The 19,208-nt window shown below is 46.5% G+C and overlaps 1 protein-coding gene across 1 annotated transcript in view; it reads left to right on the forward strand.

Annotated features, from left to right (window-relative positions):
* LOC119962826 (vasculin-like) overlaps positions 1-19,208 on the forward strand; it is a 115,606-nt gene that overhangs the window by 30,801 nt on the left and 65,597 nt on the right. Inside the window, exon 4 of the mRNA XM_038790957.1 lies at positions 9,481-9,604. Coding sequence (XP_038646885.1) covers positions 9,481-9,604 — 124 coding nt within the window. The remainder of the gene's footprint in view (positions 1-9,480; positions 9,605-19,208) is intronic.

Here is a 19,208-nt window from a genome sequence, read left to right on the forward strand (position 1 = left end):
GGAGGATGATTTTGTTTTGATGGCGGGAGACTCTTTGTTGAAGGTTAGTAGTAAATGGCTGGGTTTTGTCTTGGCAAGGTGGTCATTACTTGCCACTCAGCATGAGTATTAGCTCGCACTTGTCAGATCTAGCTTCGATATTATTCAGGTTTTGCTGTTAGTCCGCATGGGCTGCTGTATTAACAGAGGAGCTATGAATGCAACTCAATACTGTGAAATAGCCAGTTCATGTCCCCACTCAATATTATGATGCAATGAAGTGGATGTTGGAAACAAGTGGATGTGACGTGATGTTTCTCTGTCTTAGAATAGTATCTGCAATTTGTGCAGGCTTGCCTCTGGAAAAACCCAACCGTTATCTTTGAAATTAGGAGAAAAATGCAGAAACATCAGATCTATAATAATAAGTGAATTTAATCAGCATACAATCTGGCCTACATTAGCAAACTTAAATTTATATATCTACCCTGCACAAATGCTCAAAGCAGCCCATAGATAAGCCACCTGTTAACTGTCCAAACAAGAGCAGGCACCTATTATCTTTCTTTCTATCCATTTTTTAAAAACATATTATTATTCAATTATTTTTGTACTGAGTGCTGAACTTGGGTGCATTTGAGTGCTAGATAGAACAGTACAGCACAGAACAGGCCCTTCGGCCCTCAATGTTGTGCCGAGCCATGATCACCCTACTCAAACCCACGTATCCACTCTATACCCGTAACCCAACAACCCCCCCCTTAACCTTACTTTTATTAGGACACTACGGGCAATTTAGCACGGCCAATCCACCTAACCCGCACATCTTTGGACTGTGGGAGGAAACCGGAGCACCCGGAGGAAACCCACGCACACAGGGGGAGGACGTGCAGACTCCACACAGACAGTGACCCAGCCGGGAATCGAACCTGGGACCCTGGAGCTGTGAAGCATTTATGCTAACCACCATGCTACCCTGCTGCTATAGTGAGAGTTTGGTGACTGAGGGAGTTAGATGAGGAGGGAGCAAAGTGCTCCTTTTCATCTCATTTCCTACATTTCCTCAAAGAGCGTGAAGTGAGCCCGGAGTTTACAGGGAGTGCAGCTGACTGGGAGTGGAGTCGGAGGGCCAAGTTCCAGTTGGTCCACAGGGCAGCTACGTTCTGTAAGGTAGGAGTTGTTTGCTTTTGTTTTTTTTTTTTGGGGGCAGCAAGCTATCATTCTTTTTGCAGAATCATCAATTTTCGAGGGTTCACTTGGGAGAGTAGCCATATTTTAAAAAAATCTTTTTTTTCCCCCCCCCTTAAATCACATTGTGAATTCAGATCAGAGGGGATGGAGGCTAGGGCAGTTGCATGCTCCTCCTGTAGGATGTGGGTGGTGAGGGATACCACCGGTGTCCCTGCTGACTATACCTTTGGGAAGTGCACCCAACTCCAGCTCCTCGGAGACCACGTTAGGGAACTGGAGCTGGATGAACTTCGGATCATTCGGGAGGCAGGGATAGAGAAGAGTTACAGGGAGGTAGTCACACCCAAGGTACAGGACAAGTATAGCTGGGTTACAGTCAGGGGAAGGAAAACAAACGGGTAGACAGTGCTGGGATCCCTCCTAGCCGTACCCCTTCAAAACAAGTATACTGTTTAGGATGCTGTTGGGGGGGATGACCTACGAGGGGAAGGCCCTCGTGGCCAAGTCTCTGGCACTGAGTCTAGCTCTGTGGCTCAGAAAGGAAGGGGGGAAGAATAGGAAAGCACTAGTGATAGGAGACTCGATGTTTAGGGGAATAGATAGGAGACTCTGTGGTTGCAAGCGAAACTCCCGGAAGGTATGTTGCCTCCTTGGTGCCAGGGCCAGGGATGTCTCTGATCGAGTCTACAGGATTCTTAACTGGGAGGGTGAGCAACCAGAAATTGTGGTGCACATCGGCACCAACGGCATAGCTAAGAAAAGGGATGAGGATTGGAAGCTAAAGAGTAGGATAAGCAGAGTAGTGATCTCAGGATTGCTACCGGTGTCACATGCAAGTGAGGCAAGGAACAGAGAGCGAGTGCAGCTGAACACATGGCTACAAGGCTAGTGCAGGAGGGAAGGCTTCAGATATGTGGGTCATTGGGATATCTTCTCGGGAAGGTGGGACCTGTACATGAAGGACGGAATGCACCTAAACTGGAGGGGCACCAATATCCTGGGTGGGAGGTTTGCTAGAGCTCTTCGGGAGGGCTTAAACTAGTTCGGCAGGGGGATGGGAACCAGAGCTATGGATCAGAGGATAGGGTAGCTGTTGAACAGGCAGAAATAGTATGTAGCAAGTCTGTGAGGAAGGATAGACAGTTGATAGGGCAAAGTTGCACTCAGTGGAATGGGTTAAAGTGTGGCTGTTTCAATGCAAGGAGTGTCAGGAATAAGGGAGATGAACTTAGAGCATGGATCAGTACTTGGAACTATGATCTTGTGGCCATTGCGGAGACATGGATTTCATAGGGGCAGGAATGGCTGTTCGATGTTCCGAGGTTTAGATGTTTCCAGAAGAATATTGAGGGGGTTAAAAGAGGAGGGGGAATGTCATTGTTAATTAGGGATTGCACCACAGCTGCAGAAAAGGAGGTTGTTGAGGAGGGTTTGTCTACTGAGTCAGTTTGGGTGGAGTTTTCTATAGACTCCCCAATAGCAACAGAGAGATAGAGGAACAGATTGGGCGGCAGATCTTGGATAAGTGCAGAAGTTACAGAGTTGTTGTCATGGATGACTTCAACTTCCATTATATTGACTGGAACCTCCTTTAGTGCAAATGGTTTGGATGGAGCAGATTTTGTCAGGTGTGTACAGGAAGGATTCCTGACTCGATATGTAGATAGGCCGATTAGGGGGTGGCCATATTGGACTTGGTGCTCGGCAACGAACCACGCCAGGTGTCAGATGTCTCGGTGGGAGAGCATTTCGGTGACGGTGACCACAACTCACCGTCATGGACCTTTACCATAGTCATGGAGAGGGATAGGAACACACAGTATGGGAAGGTATTTAATTGGGGGAGGGGAAATTATACTGCTATTAGACAGGACCTGAGGAGCATAAAGTGGGAACAATTGTTCTTGGGGAAATGCACAACAGTAATGTGGGGATTGTTTAAGGAGCACTTGCTGCGAGTGCTGGATAGTTTTGTTCCACTGCGACAAGGAAGTAGCCTTGGATGACAAGAGAAGTGGAGCTTCTCGTCAAGAGGAAGAAGGAAGCTTATGGAAGGTTGAGGAAGTAAGGATCTGATTCGGCTCTAGAGGGTTACAAGGTAGTCAGGAAGGTACTCAAAAATGGACTGAGGAGAGTTGGAAGGAGGCATGAAAAAGCCCTGGCGGGAAGGATTAGGGAAGACCCCAGGGCATCTATGTGAGAAATAAGAGAATGATCAGAGTGAGAGTCGGGCCGATCAGGGATAGTGGAGGGAACTTGCGCCTAGCTGGAGTAGTGGATGTGGTGGAGGGCTGTTGTAGGCTGCAAAGAGACATTGATAGGATGCAGAGCTGGGCTGAAAAATGGCAGATGAAGTTTAACCCTGATAAGTGCGAGGTGATTCATTTTGGTAGAAAAAATTTGAATGTGGATTACAGGGTCAACAGCAGGGTTCTGAGGAATGTGGAGGAACAGAAAGATCTTGGGGTTCATGTCCACAGATCTCTGAAGGTTGCCACTCAAGTGGATAGAGCCGTGAAGAAGGCTTATCGTGTGTTAGCGTTTATTAACAGGGGGCTTGAGTTTAAGAGCTGCGAGGTTATGCTGCAACTATACATGACCCTGGTGAGACCACATTTGGAGTATTGTGTGCAGTTCTGGTCACCTCATTATAGGAAGGATGTGGAAGCATTGGAAAGGGTGCAAAGGAGATTTACCAGGATGCTGCCTGGTTTGCAGGATAGGTCTTATGAGGAAAGGTTGAGGGAGCTGGGGCTTTTTTCTTTGGAGCGGAGGAGGATGAGAGGCGACTTAATAGAGGTTTATAAGATGATGAGGGGGATAGATAGAGTGAACGTTCAGAGACTATTTCCTCGGGTGGATGTAGCTGTTACAAGAGGACATAACTATAAGATTCAGGGTGGAAGATATAGGAGGGACGTCCGAGGTAGGTTCTTTACTCAGAGTGGTTGATGCACGATCAATTACACAAAGACGAGAGTTTGGTGCAATCGAGGCTTTATTACACTAAGATGCGTGACCTCCTACAGCAGCTGGTGAAATGGCTGCTACACAGGGAGCACACATATTTATACTCCGCCTACTGAGCAGAGCCAGCAGGCAGGGAACTACCCCTGTACCTGTAGTACAGGGGTCTTACCATAAAGGACCTACATCGACATCCTCTATATACAATATATACAGCAGTGGTGACTACCACAGTGGTTAGGGTGTGGAATGGACTGCCTGCTGTGATAGTGGAGTCGGACACTTTAGGAACTTTCAAGCGATTATTGGATAGGCACATGGAGCACACCAGAATGACGGGGAGGGGGATAGCTTGATGTTGGTTTCGGACAATGCTCGGCACAACATTTAGGTCCGAAGGGCCTGTTCTGTGCTGTACTGTTCTATGTTAGAATCTGAGGAGATGGGTGAGGCCCTAAATGAATACTTGGCTTCAGTATTTACTAGAGAGAGTGACCTTGTTGCTCATGAGAACAATGTGAACCAGTTAATAGACTCAAACAGGTTGATGTTAAGAAGGAGGATGTGCTGGAAATTTTGAAAAGCATCAGGATAGATAAGTCCCCTGGGCCTGACGGGATATACCCAAGGTTACTATGGGAAGCGAGGGAGGAGATCGCTGCGCCGTTGGCTATGATCTTTGCGTCCTTGCTCTCCACTGGAATAGTACTGGATGATTAGAGGGAGGTGAATGTTGTTCCCCTATTCAAGAAAGGGAATAGGGAAATCCCTGGGAATTACAGACCCATCAGTCTTGCGTCTGTGGTGAGCAAAATGTTGGCAAGGATTCTGAGAGATAGAATTTATGATTATTTAGAAAAACATAGTTTGATTAAAGATAGTCAGCATGGCTTTGTGAAGGGCAGGTCATGCCTCATAAGCCTCATTGAATTCTTTGAGGATGTGACGAGACACATTGATGAATGTCGCGCAGTGGATGTGGTGTATATGGTAGGCACATTCAGAAAGTTAGGAGGCATGGGACACAGGGAAATATGGCTGTCTGGATACAGAATTGGGTGGCTGAAAGAAGACAGCGAGTGGTAGTGGATGGAAAGTATTCCACATGGAGGTCGGTGACCAATGGTATCCCGCAAGGATCTGTTCTGGGACCTCTTGCTTTTTGTGGTTTTTATAAATGACTTGGATGAGGAAGTGGAAGGGTGGGTTAGTAAGTTTGCCGATGACCCGAAGGTTGGGGGAGTTGTAGATAGTGTTGAGGGTTGTTGCAGGTTACAGCAGGACATTGACAGGATACAGAGTTGGGCTGAGAAGTGGCAGATGGAGTTCAACCTAGATAAATATGGTGATTCATTTTGGAAGGTCGAATTTGAATGCTGAATACAAGATTAAAGGCAGAATTCTTGGAAGTGTGGAGGAACAGAGGGATCTTGGGGTCCACGTACATAGATCCATCAAAGTTGCCACCCATGTTGATAGGGTTGTTAAGAAGGCATATGGTGTGTTGGCTTTCATTAACAGGGGGATTGAGTTTAAGAGCCGTGAGGTTTTGCTGCAGCTTTATAAAACCCTTGTTAGACCACACTTGGAATATTGTGTCCAGTTCTGGTTGCCTCATTATAGGAAGGATGTGGATGCTTTGGAGAGGGTACAGAGGAGATTTACCAGGATGCTGGAGGGCATGTCTTATGAAGAAAGGTTGAGGGAGCTAGGGCTTTTCTCACTGGGACGAAGAAGGCAGAGAGGTGACTTGATAGAAAGTGTACAAGGTGATGAAAGGCATAGGTAGAGTGGATAGCCAGAGACATTTCCCAGAGTGGAAATTGCTGTCACAAGGGGACATAATTTTGAGGTGATTGGAGGAAGGTATAGGGGAGATGTCAGAGGTAAGGTTCTTTCCACAGAGTGGTGGTTATGTGGAATGCACTGCCAGCAGAGGTGGTGGAGTTGAGTCATTAGGGACGCTTAAGCGACTCTTAGACACGCACCTGGACAGCAGTAAATTGAAGGGTTATAGGTTAGGTTGATCTTAGATTGGGATAAATGGTCGGCACAACATCGTGGGCTGAAGGGCCTGTACTGTTCTTCGTATTCTATGTATTTTTGTTTAATACATAATGTAAAACAACACAACACACCCAATCAGCATAAAAGCCCCCCAATCCCATGTACCAGACCTCTTAAAAACAGCTCCTCACCCCCAGCTCAGCACCCAACAGTGACTAGCCCTTTGAAATACACAATAAATGGCTGCCATCTTTGGTAAAACCCCTCAATTGCTTCCCTCACTGTGTATGTAACTTACTCGAGGTATAGGAACTCCATCAGACCTCCTAGCCACACTGAGGCAGTGGGTGGAGAAGCTGATCTTCACCCTGTCAGCACTCTCCTCCAGGCAATCAGCGAGGTGAAGGCCAGGGCATTGACCCCAGTGCCCGTCTGCAGTTCCAGCGAGTCTAACACCCCAGATATGAAATGAAATGAAAATCGCTAATTGTCACAAGTAGGCTTCAAATGAAGTTACTGTGAAAAGTCCCTAGTCGCCACATTCTGGCGCCTGTTTGGGGAGGCTGGTACGGGAATTGAATCCGCGCTGCTGGCCTTGTTCTGCTTTACAAACTAGCTGTTTAGCCCACTGTGCTAAACCAGCCCCTCTGCCCCATGATTCTCCTGAAGTTCTGGTATCCCGCTGGTGTCTTCCACCATGAAGACTGATCCAAAGTAACCTCTGCCATTTCTTTGGTTCCTATTACCACTTCTCCAGCCACATTTTCCAGTGGTCCAATGTCTATTCTTGCCTCTCTTACCTTTTATATTTTTAAAAAACTCTTCCTATCTTTTATATTACTGTCCAGCTCTCACACTTATTTCATCTTCCCTTATTGCTTTTTTAGTTGTCGCCTGCTCGCTTTTAAAGGCTTCCCAATCCTGGGTTTACTTTCTTTCTAAAGTTCTTCAGCTCTGTGACCATCTGGGAACTCTGTTTCTCCAATTCAGGCGTCTTGTATATCTCGTACTCATTGTCGATTCCTGCTTGGTGCACTGTCTGTGTGGAGTCTGCACGTTCCCCCCCGTGTCTGCGTGGGTTTCCTCCGGGTGCACCGGTTTCCTCCCACAAGTCCCAAAAGACGTGCTGTTGAGTGAATTGGATGTTATGAATTCTCCCGTGTACCTGAACACACGCTGGAGTGTGGCGACGAGGGTATTTTCACAGTAACTTCATTGCAATGTAAGCCTACTGTAATGTAAGAAAGATTATTATTATCTAGGTCTATACTCTGGTAATCCCTCTTTCATTTTTCACCTTTTTTTAAAGATCCCCTTGTACCCCAACTCTTTGAGCAAGCTGTTACTCTGCATTTCTGCTATATCCTATTGGACTCGATGGGAACTTTTATCTAACTGCACTTCTGGCTAAATCCTTGAGATTTAAAACAATTAAATAGTAAAGGCTTTGATGTGATCTGGCCTAAGTTTTTAGCATTATGATTAACCAAGTTAGTCAATGCTTACTGTAATGTGTCATTCCAAATATTGGGGAACCAGTTTAATAATGTAGTAGAGTGAGATAGACTGAAAAATGTCACTGATGTAAGGCTGATTTGTAAACTGCGATACCAGATAACACCTTTGAAGCACATCATACACATGTGAATTTGGGATGCAGCCCATGTAGTTTCTGGTCTAATGGATTGTGGTAAATAGGGTGGAAGTGGGTAAAACATGATCAGCTTATTGAGTTAAACACTTTCCCTTGCACCTTTTAAAAAAACAATTCATGTTTGTTTTTGGGTGAAACGTTTGGGGAACTGCTTTGGATTTTTTGCCCAGGGGTTTTGTCATTCACAAAATTTATATGTTTATACAAAATGTTCATGCATGTGATATATGTTCACATAAAATATATGAAACGTATCTATTTAGTTCTTTGCTGCAGCTAGATTTTGGGTGGATTTGGCTTTTGGTAGCTTAGATCAGTGCTTCTCAAAGTGTGGTACGCGTACCGGTGCCGGTACGCGAGCCATCGTCTCCCGGTACTTGGAGTGTTTCCAGAAAAGAAAGAGACAGTAATCCTGGATTGGCTTGTTTCGCTCACCGGACCCTGGCACATTGAAAAAAAAAACTGCCGGTCCGCCACATCAGATAGTTTGAGATGCACTGGCTTAGATAGTTTGGAATTGCAGTTGACACTTCTTAAATACTGAAAACTCTCTGTCTGGATCTGTTCTCAATTTTCCTGTGTACCCTCTCTCGTGCGTGTTTTTGTGTCTGATCTTTCCTGGCAGGTATAAAGTTGTCTTGTTATCTAAACCATTTTACTTTTGCCTGGTAGATTGAGTCATTGTTCAAGGGATGCTACTTTAATAGACTGTGGAAGCTATACTGGAGCATGATAAGTTATGAACTAGAGCGCAGCAACATCTTTAATTCACCTATTCCCTATATGTAGTTACGTCTGCACCTTGTATATATGTTAGACAACTTTAACCTTGCAAGAAGTGAGATCCACATTCCAAATGCTCTACTCCCTTTGATAAGCACAGTGACCAATACGTTCCTCATTTTCCAATTTAAAAAGTTGGCAATTTTAGGCTGGCAACCTAAAACCTGAAGGACTGGGATACCAAGAACTTCCTCCGTTCTTGCCTCTTTGCTATTTACTTTCTCTCGTAGCCAAGCAAATCTCACCACATGCAACTGAGAAACATTTTATAGGTAATTCTTTGTAATGCTATTAATCATGCCGTATAAGCTGTGATTTAATTGTGACTCAAGCTTCATTTTTACAGATCTTTGACTTTTTCCAAGTCAATTTCTGTATTATGCGTTGGTCTACCTTCTGTTTTTCTGTAAAAGGACAATAGATGACAGAACCAGCTGCAAAGCAGTAATTAACTTCAGTGAATTGTGAAGTGATCAAGTTCAAATCAACTCCATATTGGGGCTGAAATGGAAGTGCTTACCGGTGTTTATGGATGCAAGTGAAAGTTGACCTGCAAAATCAGCTTGACTCAGTTGGAAATGCTTTTATTTCTGAGTCATTAGATTGTAAATTCAAGTTCAACTTCAGTCCGTGCGTGTGCGCATGCAGTTTTTAAAAGAAAGTACTACATTGTCCAAGATGCTATTTGTTTGATTAGACATTTAATTGAGGCACTTTTTTGCATTTTCTAGTTCTACCATCATCTAATGTTACTGAAAACAAATTAGTCATCTCATTACTTGCAGATTTTCGCTGTGCCCAAAATGGCTATTCTATCGACATAAAAGTCATCTCACCTTGAAGCCATTTTGAGTTTTTTCTACTGAATTGCTAACTTTCAATTTCATTTTTTATTGTAGCAGTCGCTCAACGTTGAAAAGAATCCTGAAACTTTGATCCGACCAGAGAATCGTTATGATGTGAATCGCAGGCGACACAACTCGTCAGATAGCTTGGAGTCTTCTGGGACTCGTTCTGGCGGAGGTGTGTTAATTCATCAACTAATAAGTGTGGTGAGAAAACAACAAATGTGTTCAGAGAGGGTGTTACAATCCGGTTAGGGATAAGTAGACAACATTTGAAATCCCAGGTTCTTATTAAGAGAATAAAGACACAATATTCCACAGTTTTAAATAAAATTAGCTTTACAATGTCAGAAAAGTTGTATAATCTACATATCCGTCTTGTACTCTGTAACATTCAGAATTAACATGATGTAGATATGAATTGACAGGCAAACTGGTCGAACATATCACATTGCTCATTAAATGACAGATGCGATCAAGACCGATACCATCGATTTCTCAGCAATCATCCAGACGTTCGTGACCACTGTAGGTCCCAATATCTCTTTAAATCCCTGCCTTCCTCGAGGGATTTCAACTCCTTACTTAAAAGCTCTAGCCTCTAAATTCCCTCAAAAACTGCTCCGTCTCGGATTGCCTGAAAAACTGCTCACTGCTCACCTGATGGTTCAATTACTTCTCCTAAGACTGCATTACAAGGGATTCACAAAGCTTCCCTTTTGCATCCAATTATTTCACAATTCCATCTCTTTTGTAGAGCGTTAGCTTTGTGAAGTTGGCACTGCCCCTGGGTTTCTCTGAACTCCACTGTATTGGTTACACTGAGCTATATATAGCTTTTCCTGAACCCAAGCCCCCTCCAGCATGGAATCAATGACCTTCCACCATCATCTCAGCTGGTTTTCTCTGAGACCTGACTACCTGAAGTATGCTAACAGCAGCACTGTGAACTGCAAACTACACTAGGTTCAAACTGCAACTAACCCCTTCTTCCAGCAAATACACAGATACATTGAAATCATTGCATTTATTTAAGTTCCATCCATCTCCATGATGATGCAGCCTTTTAGGGATGTCTGAATGCTTTAAAACTATTTTAGCTCCAACTCCCAAAAGAAAGCATCTCTCTGGACTTCTTTTTGCAAGCAATGTGGACATTACGCCTCCAGCTAAGTAAGTGCATTGGCTAATTTATGGTTCTTGCCTTTCCAGCTGTTAACCCCTTAAATCAACATGGTCCCAACCATTTGGGCGTAATTGATTCCAAGTTGCTTTATTTGCCTTTATGCCATGATTTATAGTTAAACTTTTACCTTTCCAGAATTAAACATTACCTCTTAAATATTAACATGAACTACGCATTCGTAACTGGTTGCAAATGGTAGACATGTTGAAAATAGGATATTGCAGTAGTACCTTTATTAAATACTAGAATTAATAACGTAAGTGTTTAAATCTCAGTCATTCATTTGGAACATTCAGTTCATGTTGTAATTTAGTTCCTGTTATTATGAAAATCCAGGCAACATGAGGTAGGCCTTGATAAATGTAACTTGTTCAGTACGGAATGTTAAGGGTGTGTTAACCAAAGCTAACTTGTCAAGCCTATTTACCTGTTATCATGTTGACATTTGATATCAAATTAATTTGCTGTGAAAGCCATTGTCTATATTTTTCAATCCTTGATATATTTAAACACAATGTTGTAAATACACGTTGGATGAATTCAACTGGCAGCCTAACCTAACAAATATTTGTCACAACAAATATTTTGTACATTTGGTTGAATCCTTTTTAAAAAATAAAAATAATTTTAATTCAAATTTTCACATTTTCACAAAAAAGAAAACAATAACAAAATTCTAAGAACAAAAAAAAACAGACCCCCCCCCCCACCCGCCGTAAATACAAAAGAGAAACAATAAATTAACGCCCGTCATTGGCAAAAAACAGATATTCAACCCAAAACAGAGACAACCCCCCCCCCCGGGTTGCTGCTGCTGCTGACCTTTTGTTTTTACTGTTCTGCCAGGAGATCTAGGAATGGTTGCCATCTCCTGAAAAACCCCTGCACTGACCCCCTTAGGGCAAATTTCACCCTCTCCAATTTAATAAACCCCACCATATCATTGACCCAGGCCACCACGCTTGGGGGCCTCGCATCCTTCCACTGAAGAAGAATCCTCTGCCGGGCTACTAGGGACGCAAAGGCCAGAACACCGGCCTCTTTCACCTCCTGCACTCCCAGCTCCACTGCAGCCCCAAATATTGCGAGACCCCAGCCTGGATTGACCCTGGATCCTACCACCCTCGATACCGTCCTTGCTGCACCCTTCCAAAATTCCCCCAGCGCTGGGCTTGCCCAGAACACGTGGACATGGTTTGCTGGGCTCCCTGAGCACCTAATACACCTGCCCTCGGTCCCAAAAAACCGGCTCATCCTTGTCCCGGTCATATGAGCCCTATGCAGTACCTTAAACTGTATGAGGCTAAGCCCCGCACACGAAGAGGAGGAGTTCACCCTTTCTAGGGCATCCGCCCATGTCCCCTCCTCAATCTCCTCACCCAGCTCCTCCTCCCATTTATCTTTCAGCTCTTCCACCGAGGCCTCGTCTACTTCCTGCATCACCTGGTACACTTCCGAGATCCTCCCCTCTCCAACCCATACCCCCGAGAGCACCCTGTCCTGAACCCCACGCGGCGGCAGCAGGGGGAACCCCGCCACCTGCCACCTGACAAACGCCCTTACTTGCATGTACCTAAAGGTGTTCCCTTCCAGCTCACCCAGGCTCGCAAACTTCCCGTCTATGAACAGGTCCCCCAGCCTCCTGACACCTGCCCTGTGCCAACTCAAGAACCCACCATCAATTCTCCCCGGAACAAACCGGCGGTTCCCCCCATATCGGGGACCCCATCGAGGCCCCCACCTCCCCCCTGTGCCACCTCCATTGCCCCCAAATCGTGAGGGTAGCTGCCACCACCGGGCTCATGGCATACCTTGTTGGAGGGAGTGGCAGCGGCGTCGTTGCCAGTGCTTCCAGGCTCGTACCCACACAGGATGCCATCTCCAGCCTCTTCCATGCCGCCCCCTCCCCGTCCATTACCCACTTACGCACCATTGCTGCGTTGGCAACCCAATAATACCCTCAGAGGTTGGGCAACGCCAGCCCCCCCCCCCATCCCTGCCCTGCTCCAAGAATACCCGTCTCACCCTTGGAGTCCCATGTGCCCACGCAAACCCCGTAATGCTCCTGTTAACCTGCCTGAAAAAGGCCTTCGGGATAAGGATGGGGAGGCACTGGAACAGGAACAGAAACCTCGGGAGCACCGTCATCTTGACTGACTGCACCCTACCCGCCAAAGACAGCGGCAGCATGTCCCACCTCTTAAACGCCTCCTCCATTTGCTCCACCAGCCTTGTGAGGTTTAGCTTATGCAAGGCCCCCCAGCTCCTGGCCACCTGAACCCCCAAGTACCTGAAGCTCCTCTCCGCCCTTTTCAGTGGAAGCCTCCCAATCCTCTCCCACCTCTTCCTGGTCCCCCGGGTGTACCACAAACAGCTTGCTTTTCCCAAAGTTAAGCTTATACCCTGAGAAATCCCCAAATTCCCGGAGAATCCCCATCGCCACCGGCATTCCCCCCACCGAGTCCGCCACATACAACAATAGGTCATCCGCATAGAGCGACACTCGATGCTCCTCCCCACCCCGGACTCCCTCAGCACCATAGCCAGGGGTTCAATTGCCAGCGCAAAAAGTAGGGGGGACAGGGGACACCCCTGCCTCGTACCTCGGTATAGTCGAAAATACTCCGCCTGACCTCTTATTCGTGGCCACACTCGCCATCGGGGCCTCATACAACAGCCTCACGCAACTGACAAACCCCTCCCCAAACCTTTCCAGCACCTCCCGCAAGTACCCCCACTCGACCCTATCAAAGGCCTTCTCCGCATCTAGCGCCACCACTATCTCCGCCTCCCCTTCCACTGCTGGCATCATAACAACGTTCAATAGCCTCCGTATATTAGTGTTCAGCTGCCTCCCCTTCACAAACCTCGTTTGATCCTCGTGGATAACCTGCGGCACACAATCTTCTATCCTCGTGGCTAAGATCTTTGCCAACAACTTGGCGTCCACATTCAGGAGTGAGATCGGCCTGTATGACCCACACTGCAGGGGATCCTTGTCTTGCTTAAGGATCAAGGAGATCAGTGCCCGAGACATCGTCAGGGGCAAAGACCCCCTCCCTCGCCTCGTTGAAGGTCCCAACCAACAGGGGGCCCAGCAGGTCTGCATACGCCTTGTAAAATTCAACCGGGAACCCATCCGGCCCCGGCGCCTTCCCCGACTGCATGTTGCCTATCCCTTTAACCAGCTCCTCAAGCTCAACTTGCGCCCCCAGACCCTCCACCCGTCCCTCCTCCACCCTCTGGAATCTCAGCCGGTCCAAAAAGCGCCCCATCCCCCCTACTCCGCCGGAGGTTCGGACCGATATAGTCTCTCATAAAAGTCCCTGAAGACCCCATAGATCATAGAATTTACAGTGCAGAAGGAGGCCATTCGGCCCATCGAGTCTGCACCGGCTCCTGGAAAGAGCACCAAGGTTAACACCTCCACCCTATCCCCTATAACCCAGTAACCCCACCCAACACTAAGGGCAATTTTGGACACTAAGGGCAATTTATCATGGCCAATCCACCCAAACTGCACATCTTTGGACTGTGGGAGGAAATCGGAGCACCCGGAGGAAACCCACGCACACGCGGGGAGGATGTGCAGACTCCGCACAGACAGTGACCCAAGCCGGAATCGAACCTGGGACCCTGGAGCTGTTAAGCGATTGTGCTATCCACAATGCTACCGTGCTGCCCCCTCCACACCACATTTCCTCCCCAGTCCTTAACTCCACCAATCTCCCTAGCCGCATCCCGCTTATGGAGCTGGTGTGCCAGCATCCTACTCGCCTTCTCCCCATACTCGTACACCGCACCCTGAGCCTTTCTCCATTGAGCCTCCGCCTTTCTGGTGGTCAACAAGTCGAACTCAGCATGAAGGCTGTGCCGCTCCCTCAGCAATCTCTCTTCCGGGGCCTCCGCGTACCTCCTGTCCACCTTCACCATCTCCCCCACCAATCTCTCCCTTTCACTCTGCTCCCCTCTCTCCCTGTGGGCCTGTATGGAGATCAACTCCCCCCGAACCACTGCCTTCAGCGCCTCCCAGACCGTCCCCACACGGACCTCCCCATTATCGTTGGCCTCCAGATACCTCTCAATGCATCCTCGAACCCGCCCCCTCACATCCTTGTCCGCCAGCAGCCCCACCTCCAAGCACCACAACGGGCGCTGGCCCCTCTACTCCCCCAGCTCGAGGTCCACCCAATGCGTTGCATGGTCAGAAATGGCTATCGCCGAGTATTAGGCGTCTACTACCCCCGCAATCAGCGCCCTACTCAAAACAAAGAAGTAGATCCGGGAGTAGGCCTTATGCACATGGGAGAAGTATGAAAATTCCCTGGCCCTTGGCATCGCAAACCTCCAAGGATCCACCCCTCCCATCTGGTCCATAAACCCCCTCAGCACCTTAGCCGCCGCAGGCCTCCTACCCGTCCTGGAACTGGATCGGTCCATAGATCATAGATCATAGATCATAGAACAGCACAGAACAGGCCCTTCAGCCCTCGATGTTGTGCCGAGCAATGATCACCCTACTCAAACCCACGTATCCACCCTATACCCATAACCCAACAAACCCCCCCCCACCTTACTTTTTAGGACACTACGGGCAATTTAGCATGGCCAATCCACCTAGCCCGCACATCTTTGGACTGTGGGAGGAAACCGGAGCACCTGGAGGAAACCCACGCACACATGGGGAGGACGTGCAGACTCCGCACAGACAGTGACCCAGCCGGGAATCGAACCTGGGACCCTGGAGCTGTGAAGCATTTGTGCTAACCACCATGCTACCGTGCTGCCCAGTGGCGGATCCAGCACCATGTTGAAACCCCCCCCCCCCCCCCATTATCAGGCCCCCCACCTCCAAATCTGGAATCTGGCCCATCATGCGCCGCATGAAACCCGCATCATCCCAATTCGGGGCATATACATTGACCAGCACCACCTGCTCCCCTTGCAGCTTGCCGCTCACCATTACGTACCTCCCGCTGCTGTCTGCCACCACACTCGACGCCTCAAACGGCACCCTCTTCCCCATCAGGATCGCCACCCCCTGGTTTTTTGAATCCAGCCCCAAATGAAACACTTGGCCCACCCACCCCTTCCTCAACCTGACCTGATCCGCCACCTTCAGGTGCACATTTGGTTGAATTCTCATGGACAAATGATGACATGTTGCAAAACCTGTAAATTAACTGCTCAACTCATTCATAGGATGTAAATCATATCCCATGGGTATTTTTATATCCTACATTAAAATTGTGTGAAGCTAGTAAGGTAGAATTGAGTTAATGGGTCTCTGGATCCTTTTGTGTTTGTATTGAGTGCAGCTGAAGACCGCAAGTACAAAACTGGATTAAGAACATAAAATATAGGAGCAGGAGTAGGTCATGTAGGTCCTTAGACCATAAGACATAGGAGCAGAATTAGGCCACTCGGCCCATCGAGTCCGCTCTGCCATTCAATCATGGCTGATATTTTCTCATCCCCATTCTCCTGCCTTCTTCCCATAACCCCTGATCCCCTTCATTAATCAAGAACCTATCTATCTCGGTCTTAAAGACACTCAGTGAATTGACCTCCACAGCCTTCTGCGGCAAAGAGTTCCACAGATTCACCACCCTCTGGCTGAAGAAATTCCTCCTCATCTCTGTTTTAAAGGATCGTCCCTTTTGTCTGAGATGGTGTCCTCTGGTTGTAGTTTCTTCTACAAGTGGAACATCCTCTCCACATCCAATCTATCCAGGCCTCGCAGTATCCTGTAAGTTTCAATAAGATCCCCCCTCATCCTTCTAAACTCCAACGAGTACAGAACCAGAGTCCTCGACCGTTCCTCACACGACAAGTTCTTCATTCCAGGGATCATTCTTGTCAACCTTCTCTGGACCCTTTCCAAGGCCAGCACATCCTTCCATGAATACGGGGCCCAAAACCGCTCACAATACTCCAAATGGGGTCTGACCAGGGCCTTTTACTGCCTCAGAAGTACCTCCCTGGTCTTGTATTCTAGCCCTTTTGACATGAATGCTAAAAATTGCATTTGCCTTCTTAATTGCCGACTGAACCTGCACATTAACCTTAAGAGAATCGTGAACAAGGACGCCGAAGTCCCTTTGTGCTTCTGATCTCCGAAGCATTTCTCCATTTAGAAAATAGTCAATGCTTAAATTCCTCCATCCAAAGTGCTTAATCTCTCAGTTTTCCACATTGTATTTCATTTGCCACTTCATTGCCCACTCTCCTAGCTTGTCCAAATCCCTCTGCAGCCCCCTTGCTTCCTCAATACTACCTTTCCCTCTGCAGATCTTTGTATCATCTGCAAACTTAGCAACAGTGCCTTCAGTTCCTTCTTCCAGATCATTAATGTATATTGTGGTCCCAGCTGAGGCATACCACTAGTCACCAGCTGCCATCCTGAAAAAGACCCCTTTATCCCCAATCTCTGCCTTCTAACAGTCAGCCAACCCTGAGCCTGTTCTGCTATTTAATAAAATTATCGTTGACTTTCCACCTAAACTCCATTCTACTGCCTTATTCCCATATCCCTCGAGTCCAAAATGTTTGTTGATCGCAGCCTCAAAAAGATTCCCAATGGCGAAGTAGCCACACCCTCGAGGGTGGAGATTTCTGAAGATTCGCAATCCTCTTGATTGAAGAAGTCTCTGTTTATCTCTTGTGCTTAATATCTGTCCTCTTATCCTGAGCCAAGGATACCTCGTTCTATACTCCAGCCAGGGGAAACAGACACTCCGCATCTGCCTATCAAATTTTAGCTATCAAATCACCTGTCATTCTTTTAAATTACAACAAATTCTAACAAACACTGTACTGAATATTTCCTCAAACAACAGCCACCTCAACCCAGGAATCAATCTAATTAACCTTTGTTACAGTCCCTTCTTAGGCAAGCTTATTCTTTCTTGGGTAAGGAGACAAAAACTGCATACAATCAATGCCCTATATAATTCCAGCTTCCTCCGACCCTCTTGCAATAAAGGCGCTGTAGCTGCATGCTAATTTTCTGTCTTTTACGTACAAGAATCTCCCAAATACTTCTGCATACCAATATCTTACAATAATCTTTGTTAGTGTCACAATTGGGCTTACATTAACACTGCAATGAAGTTACTGTGAAAATCCCCGAGTCGTCACACTCCGGCGCCTGTTCGGATACACAGAGGGAGAATTCAGAATGTCCAATTCATCTAACAAGCACGTCTTTCGGGACTTGTGAGAGGAAACTGGAGCACCCGGAGAAAGCCCATGCAGACATGGGGAGAATGTGCAGACTCCACACAGACAATGACCCAAGCCCCTGGAACTGTGAGGCAGCAGTACAAACCACTGTGCCGTTTTCTTTCAAATTCCACTCTATCCCACATTATCAAACCCATTTGCCTAATCAGTCAACTGATGATTTTGTGTTTGCAATCTCTTCGCATCCTCATCACAACTGACCTGGCTTGTGTCGTCGGCAAACTTGTCTACCTTATATTTGGTCTCCTCATCTAAGTCATTGACATAGATTGTAAACAGCTGAATCCCAAGCAACAATTGACCTCCTGCCAGTTACAACCTGTAAACCCAAAAATTAGTTTATCTGTCAGTCGATCCATCCTCAATCCATGCTAATAATTTATCTCAAATCTCATTAACTCTATTATTTTGTGCCAACATCTTGTCTGATACTTATTGAATGCTATTGAAAATCCAAATATACTACATCCAATGGTTCATTTATCTCTACGCTACTAGTTACACCATAGTGGCAATTAGAGTTGGCAAACTCAATTTCCCTTTCATAACCCTATTTTGACTGCAGTAAATAATGACTCCACTGAAACATTCACAAAGGTAACGATCAATTGCTGTACCTACATGTTAACTTTGTGATTCATGCCGAAGGTCTATTATTGTGATGAAGATTTTGAATATTCTCATCATTTTGAAAGATTTGCATCAAATCCCTCATCAGCCTTGTGCCTGCTCACTTATGTTGGCTCCTGGTAAGCAATGGATCGAGTTTAAAATGATCATTTGCTCAAATCTGCAGAGATCTGGGCTCCTCCAGTTCTAGCCACTTGAGCATCCAGGATTTTAATGGCTCCACCATTGGTAGCTGTGCCTTCAGGTGTCAGGGCCCAAGCTCTGGAATTCTCCTGATAAATCTCTCTGCCTCTCATTCCTCCTCTTAAGATGTGCTTTGACCAAGCTCTTGGCCATCTGCCTTAAAACCTCCTTATCTGAATCGGCGACCATTATTTTGAGATAACCTTTCTGTGAAGCACGTTGAAACGTCTTTCTTTGTATGTTAAAGTTGTTCCAACAGTACCAAGATATTCTTGTTCTACTAATTTGCACAGAGGAATGCAGCAGCAATAAAGGCCTGTAGCATACTTCCATTTCTTGGGCATCCAGGACATTTTACAGACTTGATTTGATGTTTGTTTTCTACCCCAAAACATATCCTGTCACTGCTCAATCAGCAATTGATCCAGTGTCCTCTGTTTGGCCCAAATATTTACCTTGGAATCATACTGCCTGATCCTGTCGCATAAAGATGTCTTTAATTGGTCTAAAAATATTTATCCTTTTTTGATGTATTGAA

This window comes from Scyliorhinus canicula, chromosome 3 (genome assembly GCF_902713615.1).
Source record: "Scyliorhinus canicula chromosome 3, sScyCan1.1, whole genome shotgun sequence".
NCBI classification, from domain to species: Eukaryota; Metazoa; Chordata; class Chondrichthyes; order Carcharhiniformes; family Scyliorhinidae; genus Scyliorhinus; species Scyliorhinus canicula.